Raw genomic sequence first — 12,648 nt, 5'->3', positions numbered from 1 at the left:
CCAGGCTGAACTCAGGGCAGGCGGCAGCAGCACTGGGAGGGGGGCTACAGTGAATTTTGGGGTGGTTGCAGCATCCCCCCATAACTCCCCTTGCAGCGCTACTGTCGCCCACCCCAAGCACAACCCAGCCCCACCACCAAGAAAAGCTTGGTGCCCCACCAGCCCTCAGCGGCAGCCTGCCCTCGCCCCATGTGCAGATCTGGGGCACACATCCCCATGCCCTCCTGGGGTGCCTGCAGCAGTGGGAGCTGCCACTCCCTCCCTGAACTCCCTGGATGAGGTGTTCATGGCTCTTTCCCATGCCCTGCTCCAACTCTGCAGTGCCTGCCCCTGCCCCAGCCCCACTCCCTCCTTCACTGCTGGGGCCTCGATCTGCACCCCAATGCCGCTTCCCTCCCTCCTCACCCCTTCCTCCACAACAGACTTACCAGCTGGACCTGTTCTCCAAGCTGCCTGGCTGCATATTTGCAATCAGATCAGTATTGGCCAATATGACTTGTTAAAAATCTGCCATCAGTATTGGGCCTAAAAACGTCTATTGGTGCATCTCTATTAATTACTATATTATTGTGTTATGCAGCTTAACTTTGGAAGCTAAATAATTAGTGCATTCTAGTTCACTGAAACACTAATAACCTGAAATAGGGAATGGGGGAGACAAGAAGCCTCTGCCTGGTAGAGGCTTTTGCCTGGTGACCCCATAACTGTTTCCTAGTCCTCCTTTCCTGCATCTTACAGGGGAACGAGTTTTAGTTGGAACGTCCCTGCCACCATGTTCAAGCTCAGGGACGCTGATACAGAAGACACTGCTGCACTTTAATTAGAGCAACACTCAGAACCTGTCTAATTCAAGCGCTGCCCCCCCCACACCCCTGGCGCACACGTAAAAGTGCTCTCCATTGTGAGGAACTGCATGCTAGGGGGCTGTGCTGAGCTAATCCAACACACTGCAGCCATGTAGGGCCAGGGACTTGGGTGGAAGTTGTGCGTTATGGGGCCAGGCTGGGCTGGTCTGCGTGCTGCTGCCACATAGGGCGAGGGACTTGGCCAGCAGCCTGGGAATTGTGTGCTATGTGTCTGGGCCAGTCAAGCTCCACACGCTGCCACCATGTGCAGCTCCAAGGACCCCTACATACATTCCCCACACACACTCACACCCTCCCACGCCCCCACATACACACATGCACCCCACCATACCTACCAACAGCCTCCTCCACACCCTGCCACACCCCATACACATACCCACGACACACTGCACCCTGCCACCATACCCGTACCCCCCACACACACACCCTCACAGCCCTCCACATACACCTCCCCTTCTCCCACACAATATACAAAAGTAAGACTTTATTTTGAGCTATTATGCAATCGCCTCTATATACACTACTCAAACACACATAAATCAGGGCAACATTATTTTTTTAAATAAAATTAAAATATGTAGTAGTAGATGTTTGATTTATGTTTAGTGTATGATTTTTTTTTCTGGTTCCAAGATGGCACTGAAGGAGTACTTCTGGGGCAAGGGAAGGGACTTCCAGTGGCAAAGGTCAAAAGTTAGGGCCAGGGCTTCTGGTGACCAAGGGGTGGGGCTACCCTTGTGGCCCTCAACAGCTCACCAAAACTCATTAAGCAGCCCTCCAGCCAAAATAGTTGCCCTACCCCTGCTTCAGCTAAAGCTCATTCACCGAGCCTTAATTGAAAGCACCTCAGTGGCCTTTTTTAAACCTGCACTGCGTATAGACATGACACTGTGATGATGCTGGAGTGCTCGAATTAGAATATTCAGTAAATTGAGTCTACTCCAACACATTCTAATTAGAATGCTTTGGAGCACATGTATGGGCACCCAACTGCCTTAACCACGCTTCCACTATGCTCCGGCACATGCCTAAATAGGGAGTGAAATTCTGGTCCCCTGAAGCCAAACTGTCATTATTTCTGTGTGGACAAGATTTAATCTAAGTTGTGACTGACATTATTTAGGATTATTTAGAACGCAGTTTGACTGCAAGAGGAAGACACAGCTTGAAAAGAAACTTGCTTTTTAGTAGGCAGATAATTAATAGGAAAAAAAGAAGAAAAAAGCTACACTTGTTGGAGAACAGTTTCTTCCACATTTACTCTTTAAAGAGAGTGTCTGCTCCAAAAACTAAGTGTCCCTTTTTCCTTTACAGATATGGTCCCTGACATATGGTTGTTTTCCTGCTTCCATGCATGTATTTTTGCTTGTTTTATGAAGCCAAATATATTTTTTTCCTGTCTTTTACTCAAATCACTTTGGAGTCAACACAATTGCAGGAGAATATGATAAATTATATATTTTGTATCAATAAAAGAAAATCTTTGAGAAAATCTTGGAAGTCTCAGGTCCTCTGGCATGTTAAAATGCCTTCCACAATCTTTCTTTAGAACCAACGTAATTCCATTAATGAATCTTCACTTTGAAAGATGTCTCTATCATAGAGTTTAATAAAATGAATACTGACATTCAATATGGACTTTTGCTTTTACCTTAGCTTCAATACATTTTAGTTTTAAATAGATGTCTAGACTATGTAATATAAAAAGCACTCATGCATCAGTATAGGTGAGACTTGGAGCTAAATGAGATGGAGATGCATGCCTTGATCTCACCAGCCTCTTCATCTTTCTGTCAACAGCTCTTTCCTCTAATGGCCATTCATTAGGGCTTCATTATTGTCACATTCTCAAATATGGTAATAAAAAATGGATAGGTCCCTGAATAAACTGAAAAATACCAGAATGAATAAATGAATGACTAAATAAATAAATAAAGACTGATGAGCCTTTTCCTATTTGAGAGGAATGGATACACCTGCTATTCCACAAAACCTGGTCCTAATTATTCAGGAGATTTTTAAACTTTTATTGCACTTCACTTGTTGAATATCACATTTAGGCATCTGAGCTGTCCTTTCCCCTTTACATCAATCATGGATGTAGCAATCAGGTACTTAATTGCAACCTTCAGAGAGTCCTCTTTCCCAACTAAAGTACAGGAAGGAATAGATCTCAGGGCCTTCTTCGATCTTACTCTGTAAATTGAACAAATGTTAATCAGCTTAGTGTTGTTCGGCTTAGTGGAGCAGTCACATGGTAAGGTAAAAAACGTGTTCTGACTGTCCTTCATCTGTACAGCTGTGACTTGCCATGAGCAGCTTGGTGAGCAGAGGCAGGACTAAGAACAGAAGTAACTCACTGCTCCCACCAGGCAAAGAGCAGGCCCACCACTATTTCAGTTGCACTGAGACCACAGGGACGCAGGGCACTCACTCACTCTGAGCTCCAAGGGGCCCGATCCTTTCTTCTCTGGAGCTCAGGTCATGCCTACCACCTGCACCATCCACACTGGGAGCAGAGCTGGTCCAGGAAGCAGCAGGAGGCACTGCAGCCACTGGGTACTTGGGGTCTGTGGTGCTTGCTCTGCCAGACGTCCCTGGGGGTAAGGCGCCATGCCTGGCCCTGCTGCACCTTGGCATGCCTGCTCACCCTGAGTCAGGAGGGGCCACTGCATTCTAGGATACTGGAGGACTTCAATTTGAATGGAGTAGCTATGGGAAGGGGCCACACAATGATAGAATAGGAACAAAATTAGGCAGATTGGAAATAATTCTGCCCTGGAAGGGTGTAACTATATGACAAATAACAATTCTTTAAGCTACTGAAAAAGGTGTTCATGTGCAGCCAGCCCAGGGGTTAAGAGCTCCAGAAGTCACCTAAACTTAACGTGAAAAAAGGCCCTCAGACAATCAGTAAGGAACTTTAAAGAACATAGAGAGTGGGAATGGTCATCCTTAGGGTCAGTCAAAGATAGCCTCATTATATTTGGTATCTTCCCTTCATCTCTAGAGTATGAACAAAGAGTTTGCATGTAAGACCCTTCATAGCTGAGCTTAATAATAGAATGTAAATAAACCAGGGAGGGGGGAGTTTTTGCATTTAGCATCTAGCATAATATAGAGCATTGGTTTACCTTGTACAGATAACTATTACATCCCATTATGTGATGAAGATGGGTACTACAAACCAAGTCAGTGTCATGGAAGTACAGGGCAGTGCTGGTGTGTTGACAGATATGGTAATGAGGTAACAGGATCCAGAACAACTGGTGCTGCTGAATGTGGTAAGTTGTAAAATTCTTCCTGTTTGTTAGAATAAGTTTCCTATTCCCTCTAAAATCAGTGACCTTACTTTTTAGTGCCAAATCCAAATTCACTTCGAAAATGTCCAAGTATCACTTGTACAGAGAATAGGTGGTAGACCCACCCACTTAGTCCAGTAATCCTAGTAGTCAGGGCACTATATCTAGCATCTAGATGAAATCAGGTTGTATATTCAGCATTCTGTTGAACTCAATTTGACAACTGTTTAATTAAAGCCTAGTTATCAGGAACTTGGTATAAATTTCTGAAGTACTTAAAAAGAAGTCTCCCTGTATATCACTTCCTAATCCCCCTTAATCCCTGTACCTTTACTACTCCAAGCATCCCAAACCTGCCACCAGAATTCAAGGGTGCCAGTAACACTGTTTTTTAATAAAATATTTTGGGACCCTACAAGGGACTAACTGACTCTGAAATTCCCACAAGTCTCGTGCTGCTCCAATAGATATGTTTTCTGCTACTTATTGATTACAAGAAGCTTCTCAGGAGCCACTCCAGATACAAATAGGTTCTTCATCAAATCGGATGATTTCTCTAAATCCACTCAAAGCACCGACTAAGTGGACCTTGTCATATAATCATGTAAATGAATATAGCACTATTTGAGGATTAAATAGAAAAAGAAATTCTTGCTACGTAAAACTAAAAAGACACACTGGCACAGATACATAGCTTAATAGAAAAGGTAAATAAAACATAGCTAGAACATGTCCTACTGCTTCAGACACCAAGTCCATGTTGTCCACTGTCCTCTCTCTGAAACTGGCCCACAGCAGGTACTTCAAAGTGAAGTGGAAGAACCCTGCAGTAGGCAGAAATTGGATAATCTGCCTCTCACATTAAACTTTCTGATTTCTACTAAAGATTTGTTTAGGCCCTGAAACTATATTTAGTCCTCCTTCCAAATTTTATCATCATTGATTAAAAGTCTAGATACCCTTCATACCTATATACATTTCCTACCTTTTTTTAACATTAATACATTTGTGGCCTGAATGACCTCCTGTGGCAGTAAGTTCCATACTCTAAATATGTTATGGGAAAAAATATTTCCTTTTATAGACAGCAGAAAAATATTGAGCCTTTATTCATTTATTTTTTACCTTATACTTAACTGTTTATTTTAAACAATTAATTGACATGAATCCATAGATCCCCAAGTTCCTGTAGTATCAGGTAACTATTATACTTTTTTAGCTATTGATTTAGAGACCTCAGGTGATTTTGCCAGTGGTGATTTCCATGAATGGACAGATGATGAAGATGATGAAGACGATGTGATGAATGATGAAGATGAAATTGATGATGATGATGAGGATGAAGGGGATGATGATGTGGATGATGATGATCATGATGGATACATTTGATGATTTTAGAGGTCAACAAATTGTACCTTTCTAAAAATCACAAGGTGACATCTCATAGAAAATTCCTTTGCTCTGCAAGATCAAAAGGATTTAAAAATATGTATATTTTGTATGATTATTTCAAATATTACAGCTGGAGTCATAGACTTTGTTTAAATAAGAATCATTATATTATGTGCTTTTGAGGTTTTTTATGCCTTTGAGCAGAAGAAAACACATTGGAAGTCTAGACTGAAGAAATAATTGTGATGTGCTACTAGAAAATAAACGTGCAGAACATCATAAGGACAACCAAACTTTTAAAAACTTCCATAAGGAATATTTACCATTGTTTGGGACTTTGTGCTCTAATATATGTTAAAGTTTCATTAACTTTAGCAGTTACTTAGGCCGTGTGGTCTTTCAAATTGAACATGACCTGGACCAATCATTTACTGCAGTAGAAACTTCAATGCACAAGTAGCATCTCACCAACCTTTAATTAACCAAAGGTGTGGAGAAAATGTGACTATAAGAGAAAATAATATAAGTTCCTTCTTTCTGTTTGCATTTGTAGTTATGTTTTTGATCAGGAAATGGCTAAGTTTATGAAGGAATGTCTTTTAAAAGCCGTAAACACAGGCAAGAATTGATTCTGCAAGTCTGAAGTTTTGTTGTCCTTTTTTAAATTTTTATTTTGACATCGAACTCTATATAGACTTTACTGTTTACTGAAGCAGCAGCATTATTTCACCCTCTTTTGTTTGTCTCTTTCTTAACCAGAGTTGCATAAAATATTTTAAATGGGAAAACTTTTCAAATACACTTGATTTATATTATATTGTACTTGAGAGTGACAGCACTTGACTCAAGACAATTTAAGTAACCCCTAACTATAATTTTATTTTCCTGTTTCAGGAAATAGTTTTTCATCTTTTTCTTTAATTCATGTCTTTTTCTGTTGTTAGTGCAGAACTTTAGAGAAAGTATTGTAAGGTGCCTTGCAAAATAGAAATAGAAAGGTTTTAGCATGCATACCGATATAGGACGTTAGGCAATAGCTAAGCACACCCAGTTACCAAAATAATACCAGTATAGGTATTGCTGCTGGAATGAAGAAAATGGGTTATTTTATTTTTTTTCCTATTGTTATGTAATTACCATGTGGACTAGATTATGATTATTGTGGAGCGTAGCATTTAAGATTTGACTGTAGAGAAAATTACTTTAATCACTGTATTTATGTTAGCATGTTAATTAATCGTGTAGACATTTCAGAACTCCATCACCTCCATGCATATCAGACCTATGGCTTTCCACCCACAATAAAATTGAAACAACCTGTGTAACATACTGCAGGTTGTATAATTTCAACAGTTGATCACTGGTTTCCCTAATTTTCATCTGCAGTTAATTGAAAGGAAAATCAGTTTATTATTTGCATTTGATTTCTACATATTAAATACTAAATTTAATGTTTATCTTATGTAATATTAAAAAGTATAATGCATTTTCTTTTTTACTGTTTATGTATAGTTTGCAAAATAAAGACTCTTGTAACCAACCTTTAGCTGCATAGTGTAATTTTTAATGGTATAGCCAATTATTTTGAATTTTTGTCTTAGTTGTCAAAAGAGAAAGATGAAGGTTTTATTTTTCAGATACATTTACACAGTCATTCAACTATTCAGGTATATATGCAGTTATATAAAGGCATGTCCTGATGCTTCATTACATTTCAGTAGGGTTTCGGGATTAAATTAAAAGTCATAAGAAATGTTTTTCTTCTTCGTATCTAATTACTTCTCAATTTGCTGCGAATGTGGAATTGTTATTATTTTGTCATCATTTTATCATAATGTGTTGCACACCAGATTTACTATTCTTTTCCATTATGAAAAAAAATAAGGGTGAAGAGACATGTTATTTTCTTAATTAAGTATAATAAGGTGTTTATTATATTGGCTGAATTTTTCCACAGACCAATTTCTTATAGGTTGAATAAGCCTCCATATAAAATAATTTTGAATAAAACAGCTAGAGATAAGTAGTTATGATCATTGGCTGATATAGTAATCCTCTTCTACTTTTTAATAACAAATGCATATTAGCTGACAAATTAAAGATGCATTTCATGCAGCTTATGGTGTTACTTGAAAACCTAGGAGAATTCGAGAATATTTATTCATAATGTACTTAACCATTAAACTTTAAGAGACATTGAACTTAGAAAAATCAGTGGTAGCACCAGTACTTTTCAGTGTACAGCAGCAGCACCAAAATACCTCAGGCTTCCCACATACAACATCTAAGTGATACATGTACACTGGCAGTGTCACCATAGTAGCCAATAGGCATGACAGAGCTGGAAAAGACACTGGGTACTGACATGGAATTCATCACCAACTATCTCCACAAGTGGCGCTTTAAGTTAGGCATTGCTAAATCAGTATCATCAGTTTTCCACCTGGACAATGATCAAGCCAAGAACATGCAGAATGCATCAGACTAGGTGATCATATCCTTCCTCATGAGTATACCCCAAGCCTACCTAGAATTAAGCCATTCCCTCACCTATAAGCATCAAATTCAAAAAGTCAACAGTAAAGTCTTTGCACGGGTAGTTGCCTTAAGATGTTTAGCCAGTATGACATGGGGTACCAACTTTAAAATGCTCAAAACCACCACACTTGCAATGGTATATGCCTCAGCAAAATATTGTGCTTTCATATTATCCAGAATTTGTCACCCTTGACACTGCACTTTATAGTGCACTGAGACTCAAGGTGCACAACCTACTCACATGCACAGATGTACTCCCTGTACTCTGGCATTAGACTAACGATATAAGAAGAGAAACCCTAACACCATTACTGGCAATAGAGGCAAGATATGACAAAAATCACCCACTGCATCAACTGTTAACTGAAGACCCAGACAGACAGAGGCTTAAGAGGCTCAAAAGTTGTAAACCATTTGTACATAAAGTCCACAACCGACCACTGGGAAAGGTCAGTACTATTCCTACAGCATTTAATATAGATACCAAATGAGTCCCCCATTGGGTGTGACCTTGATGGAGAAGTGAGGGTCAAGCTGAACAGACTGAGATTTGGATACAGGGGTTTCAAATGCCCTTCGTAAGATGAACATCTTGGACAGCTCCTGTGTGAATGCCATGTCCAACCAACAGCACAGCACTTAATCAACAGCTGCAATTTTAAAAATTCCCAGATGGGGTAGATGGAATCTACACGCTGAGTGATTATACCACATAGTGGCTCATAGATTTGGAAGTTGATATCTGATGCCATACAAGAGAAGGAAAGAGAGATGGGAGTAGATTATGAAGATTATTCTGTAGTTGAAGGTAATGCAAAGAATAAAATGTACCGAATTCTTTCCTTCCTGGGTATTCCAGATTAAATTCAAATGAATGAGATGACATTAGCACAAATTAGTCCTTCTGTGTCCTAGCTTGTCAGCAAGAATAGACTCACAGAAGTCATGTTAGAAAACTAGGTTCAGTAAAAGGTACAAACACTGAAGTTCCAGGGTCATCTGGAAGTGTTTCCTTAGAGAAAAACTACAAAAATAAAATAAAATACAGTATTGTATTTTCATAAGGGGTAGGTAGAGGAAGGGTGGAAATATAAAATAAATATACAACCCCCTAGAGAGGAAAGTGTAGCTACACGGAATATTTTCCCAGTTTTAAGTTCTTGTTTTTTGTAAAGAACACATTCATTTATTTGAATTATAATCAGTCTCAGGCATGCACAACATATGGCCCGAGGGCCTCAGGCAGTCTGCCAGGACAATACCAGTAGGCCAGCACCTCAGTGAGTCTGATGTAGATCCATGAGGGGATGGAAGCAGGCTCAGAAGCTATGATTGCAGTGATAACACTGATTCCCATGATGGATAAGGAGGGGCCAGGTTGGACCAGACCCAAATTGGTCATTGTGTCAGGCAGGGCAGGGAAGCCCTCCTATATACCACTGTTTGTATTGTGGAGATAGCAAGGTTCCTGGATGAAGGGGCTTTTCCTGTGGTGAGCACAACAAAAGGCAATGGCTGTGGCCCTTGGGGCATTCCGCTCCCACCTATGTCTCATCCCCTTCTTGTTTCAGTCTTCCTCATATCCTGATATTGTTGGCATGACACTGCAAACTTGGTATAATGTTTCCTATTAATTGTAGCCTGCCACTGGCAAAGGCAACTTATAAGTGGCTATCAGGAAAGTTTGAATTGTGAAAGTTCTGTAGTTGTTTGAGTTATTCTGGTAAGGTTTAAATATTAACATTTGATTGATGCAATCAGACTTCTTTAGTCCTTTAAGTACTATAGTGCATAGGATTAGTAAATCCATATTGTAGGTCCAATTTGATAACATGATATTTCCCAAATGCTTATTCATGTTAATATATATTACAGGTGCACCAGGAATCATAAAAACATAAAGAAACAGGGCTGGAAGAGACCTACAGAGGTCACCTAGTCCAACCCCCTGCCTCAGGTAGGATCATCCATATCCAAACCTTCCTATACAAACCATAATCTAAACTCAACATAAAATTACCATCAACCCTGACACGACACAGACCTAACACCTTAACCTGCACAGGTAAACCAGGGGAACAACAACAGCCAATGTTCTGCTTTTATGAAATATTGTCAATATATGCTTAAGAGATCCAGGGTAAAGGGCCATGCCCCCCCGCCCCTCCCTCAAAGAGTAAGGGGAAAACCCACAGTCCATAACAATCTGACCATGGGGTAAAATTCTTTCCTCACCCCAAATATGGCAGTCAGTCTGACCCTGAGCAGAGGGGCAAGACCCCCTAGCCAAGAACCTCCAGATGCCTTGGCCAGGAACCTCTGGCTTTGGTCCCAGCAGGAGCATTGGCACACCTTAGTCAGCCTTCACTGTAGCTAACACGCAGTGCCTCTGAGAAAAACTTAAAACCCCTATGTTATGTTGCAGAAGAGAAGGGGAAAGGCAGAGGGGGAAGCGGGAGAACAAGCAGAGAAGTCCAGGAGCATCAGAAATCACCACAGTAGAACACAGGCATAGCTACACCTAGATCATCCCCAACCACTGGCTCTCTAACTAGTTCTTGAACACCTCTAATGATGGAGAGTCCATATATTTTCTATGCAGTCTATTCCACTGTCTCACTCTAACAGTGAAGAAGTTTTTCTGGATAAACCTATTTTGCTGCAACTTCAAGCCATTGGTTTGCAGCTGTCTCCTCTCTGTAGCAAGAGAGAAAATGATCTTTCCCTCTTCCTTATGGCAGCCCTTCAAGTATTTGAAGACTGTTACCATGAACTCTTAAGTGCTTTTTCTGCAAGCTGAAGCTTCTCCTCATATGACTTTCTTTCCAAGCCCTTAATCATCTTGCCCACCTCTGAGCCCTCTCTAACTTCTCCAAATCCTTTTTAAAATGTGGAGCCCAAAACTGTACACAATACTCCAAATGAGGCATAACCAGTGCCGAGTAAAGAGGCATTATCACCTCCCATGTCTTGCACCTAATGCTTCTCTTGATGCATTCCTAAACTGCATTGTCGTTTTGTGCAGCTGTATCACACTGTATACTCATATTGAGTCAGTGATCTGCCAAAACTCCCAAGTCCTTTTCCATTGCGCTGCCATCCAGCAAGGTGTCACCCATTTTATATTTGTGTTTTTCATTATTCCCCCTGAAGCGTAGCACCTGGCATTTGTCTACATTGAACTTCATCATGTTAGCTCTAGCCCACCTTTCCAATATGTCAACCCTTCCGAATTGCACTTCCATCCTCCAATGTGTTTGCAGCTCTTCCCAGTTGCATATCATCTGCAAACTTGCTCAAGAAGCTTTTTATGCCACCATCCAAATCGTTGATAAACACCTTGAACAACACTCGGCCCAGACCAGACTCCTCTGCGACTGCACTTGAAACCTTCTGCCATTCTGACATGGACCTATTAATAATTACCATTTGCTTGCAGCTATTGAGCCAGTTATCTATCTACTTTGTAGTAGTTTTGTCTGGCCCATATTTCTCTCATTTTTGTTTATGAAAAGGTCATGCAGACCTTGTCAAAAGCTTCACTGAACTCCAGATACACTATATCCACAGCATTCCCTTCCCAAGTAGTTACTTTCTCAAAGAAGGAAATCAAGTTTGTTTGACATGATTTTTTGTAAATTCAGGTTGGCTGCCTGCAATCAGCCTTTCCTCCTCTATGTTTGCAAATAGCCTTCCATAGGATATGCTCCAGTAACTTCCCAGGTATTGAGGTGAAGCTAAGTGGTTTGTAGTTCCTGGGCCCTCCTTTTTGCCTTTTTTAAGGAGGGGCACTATGTTGACCTATCTCCCACAACTTCACGAAGATCGTTGTCAAGGGCACCAAGATTCCCTCTGCCAGTTTCTTCAGTACCCTGGAATAAAGCTCATCTGGCCCTGCTGACTCAAATTTATTCAGACCCAGCAAAAGTTCTCTGACAGTCTCTCTTGTTATCTTCTCACTCAGGTTGTCCCCTTCCTTATCCAGGTAATCCCTATGGGGTATGGTTGTTGCTTAATTTTTTTTAAGACTGAGGCAAAATAGCTATTGAGTAGCTCTGCCTTCTTTGTATCTTTGGTTAGGAGTTTCCCCTGGCTCGTTAACAGAGGACCCGAAACTTTTTTTGTCCTTCTTTTCTGGCCAACACACTTACAGCACCTCTTCTTGTTGTCCTTAACTTCCTTTGCCAGGTGCAACTCATACTTTATCTTTGACTTCCTGATTTTATCCCTGCAGGTTACAACTCTTTCTTGGTTCGTTTCCTTGGTGACCTATGTTTCCCTGGTGATGTCTTCCATTGCTTGTATGCTTTCCTTTTGAATATTAAGCAATTTAGAAGCTCCATGTGCAGCCACATTGGTCTCTTACCATTATTCCTGTGCTTCTATCGTGTCTCAATACTTTCTTGTTGGGAATCCAATACTGTGCCTCTGAGAAGCTCCCAGACCTTCTGGGAGCATTTATCTTTCAGTCTGTCCTCCCATGATATTGTGCCTATTAGCTCCTTGAGTCAGATGAAATCCACCTTTTTGAAATCTAATATCCTATATTT

At 40.7% G+C, this 12,648-nt stretch overlaps 1 protein-coding gene across 3 annotated transcripts in view; it reads left to right on the top strand.

Annotated features, from left to right (window-relative positions):
- The window catches only part of SPOCK3 (SPARC/osteonectin, cwcv and kazal like domains proteoglycan 3), a 337,202-nt gene extending 330,102 nt beyond the window's left edge, over positions 1–7,100 (top strand). For 2 of the 3 annotated variants that reach the window (XM_019534588.1, XM_019534589.1), the window contains 2 exons: positions 4,010–4,150; positions 5,388–7,100. In XM_019534588.1, coding sequence (XP_019390133.1) covers positions 4,010–4,150; positions 5,388–5,557 — 311 coding nt within the window. In that variant the 3' untranslated portion in view covers positions 5,558–7,100. Of the gene's footprint in view, positions 1–2,180; positions 3,209–4,009; positions 4,151–5,387 lie in introns of those variants that run through there. The other variant, XM_019534590.1, reaches the window with a different exon arrangement.
- The last annotated feature ends 5,548 nt before the right edge of the window (positions 7,101–12,648 follow it).

Source organism: Crocodylus porosus, unplaced genomic scaffold (genome assembly GCF_001723895.1).
Source record: "Crocodylus porosus isolate Cpor-Errol unplaced genomic scaffold, CroPor_comp1, whole genome shotgun sequence".
In the NCBI taxonomy this organism is placed as follows: Eukaryota; Metazoa; Chordata; order Crocodylia; family Crocodylidae; genus Crocodylus; species Crocodylus porosus.
This window is presented reverse-complemented; position numbering and strand designations above follow the sequence as displayed.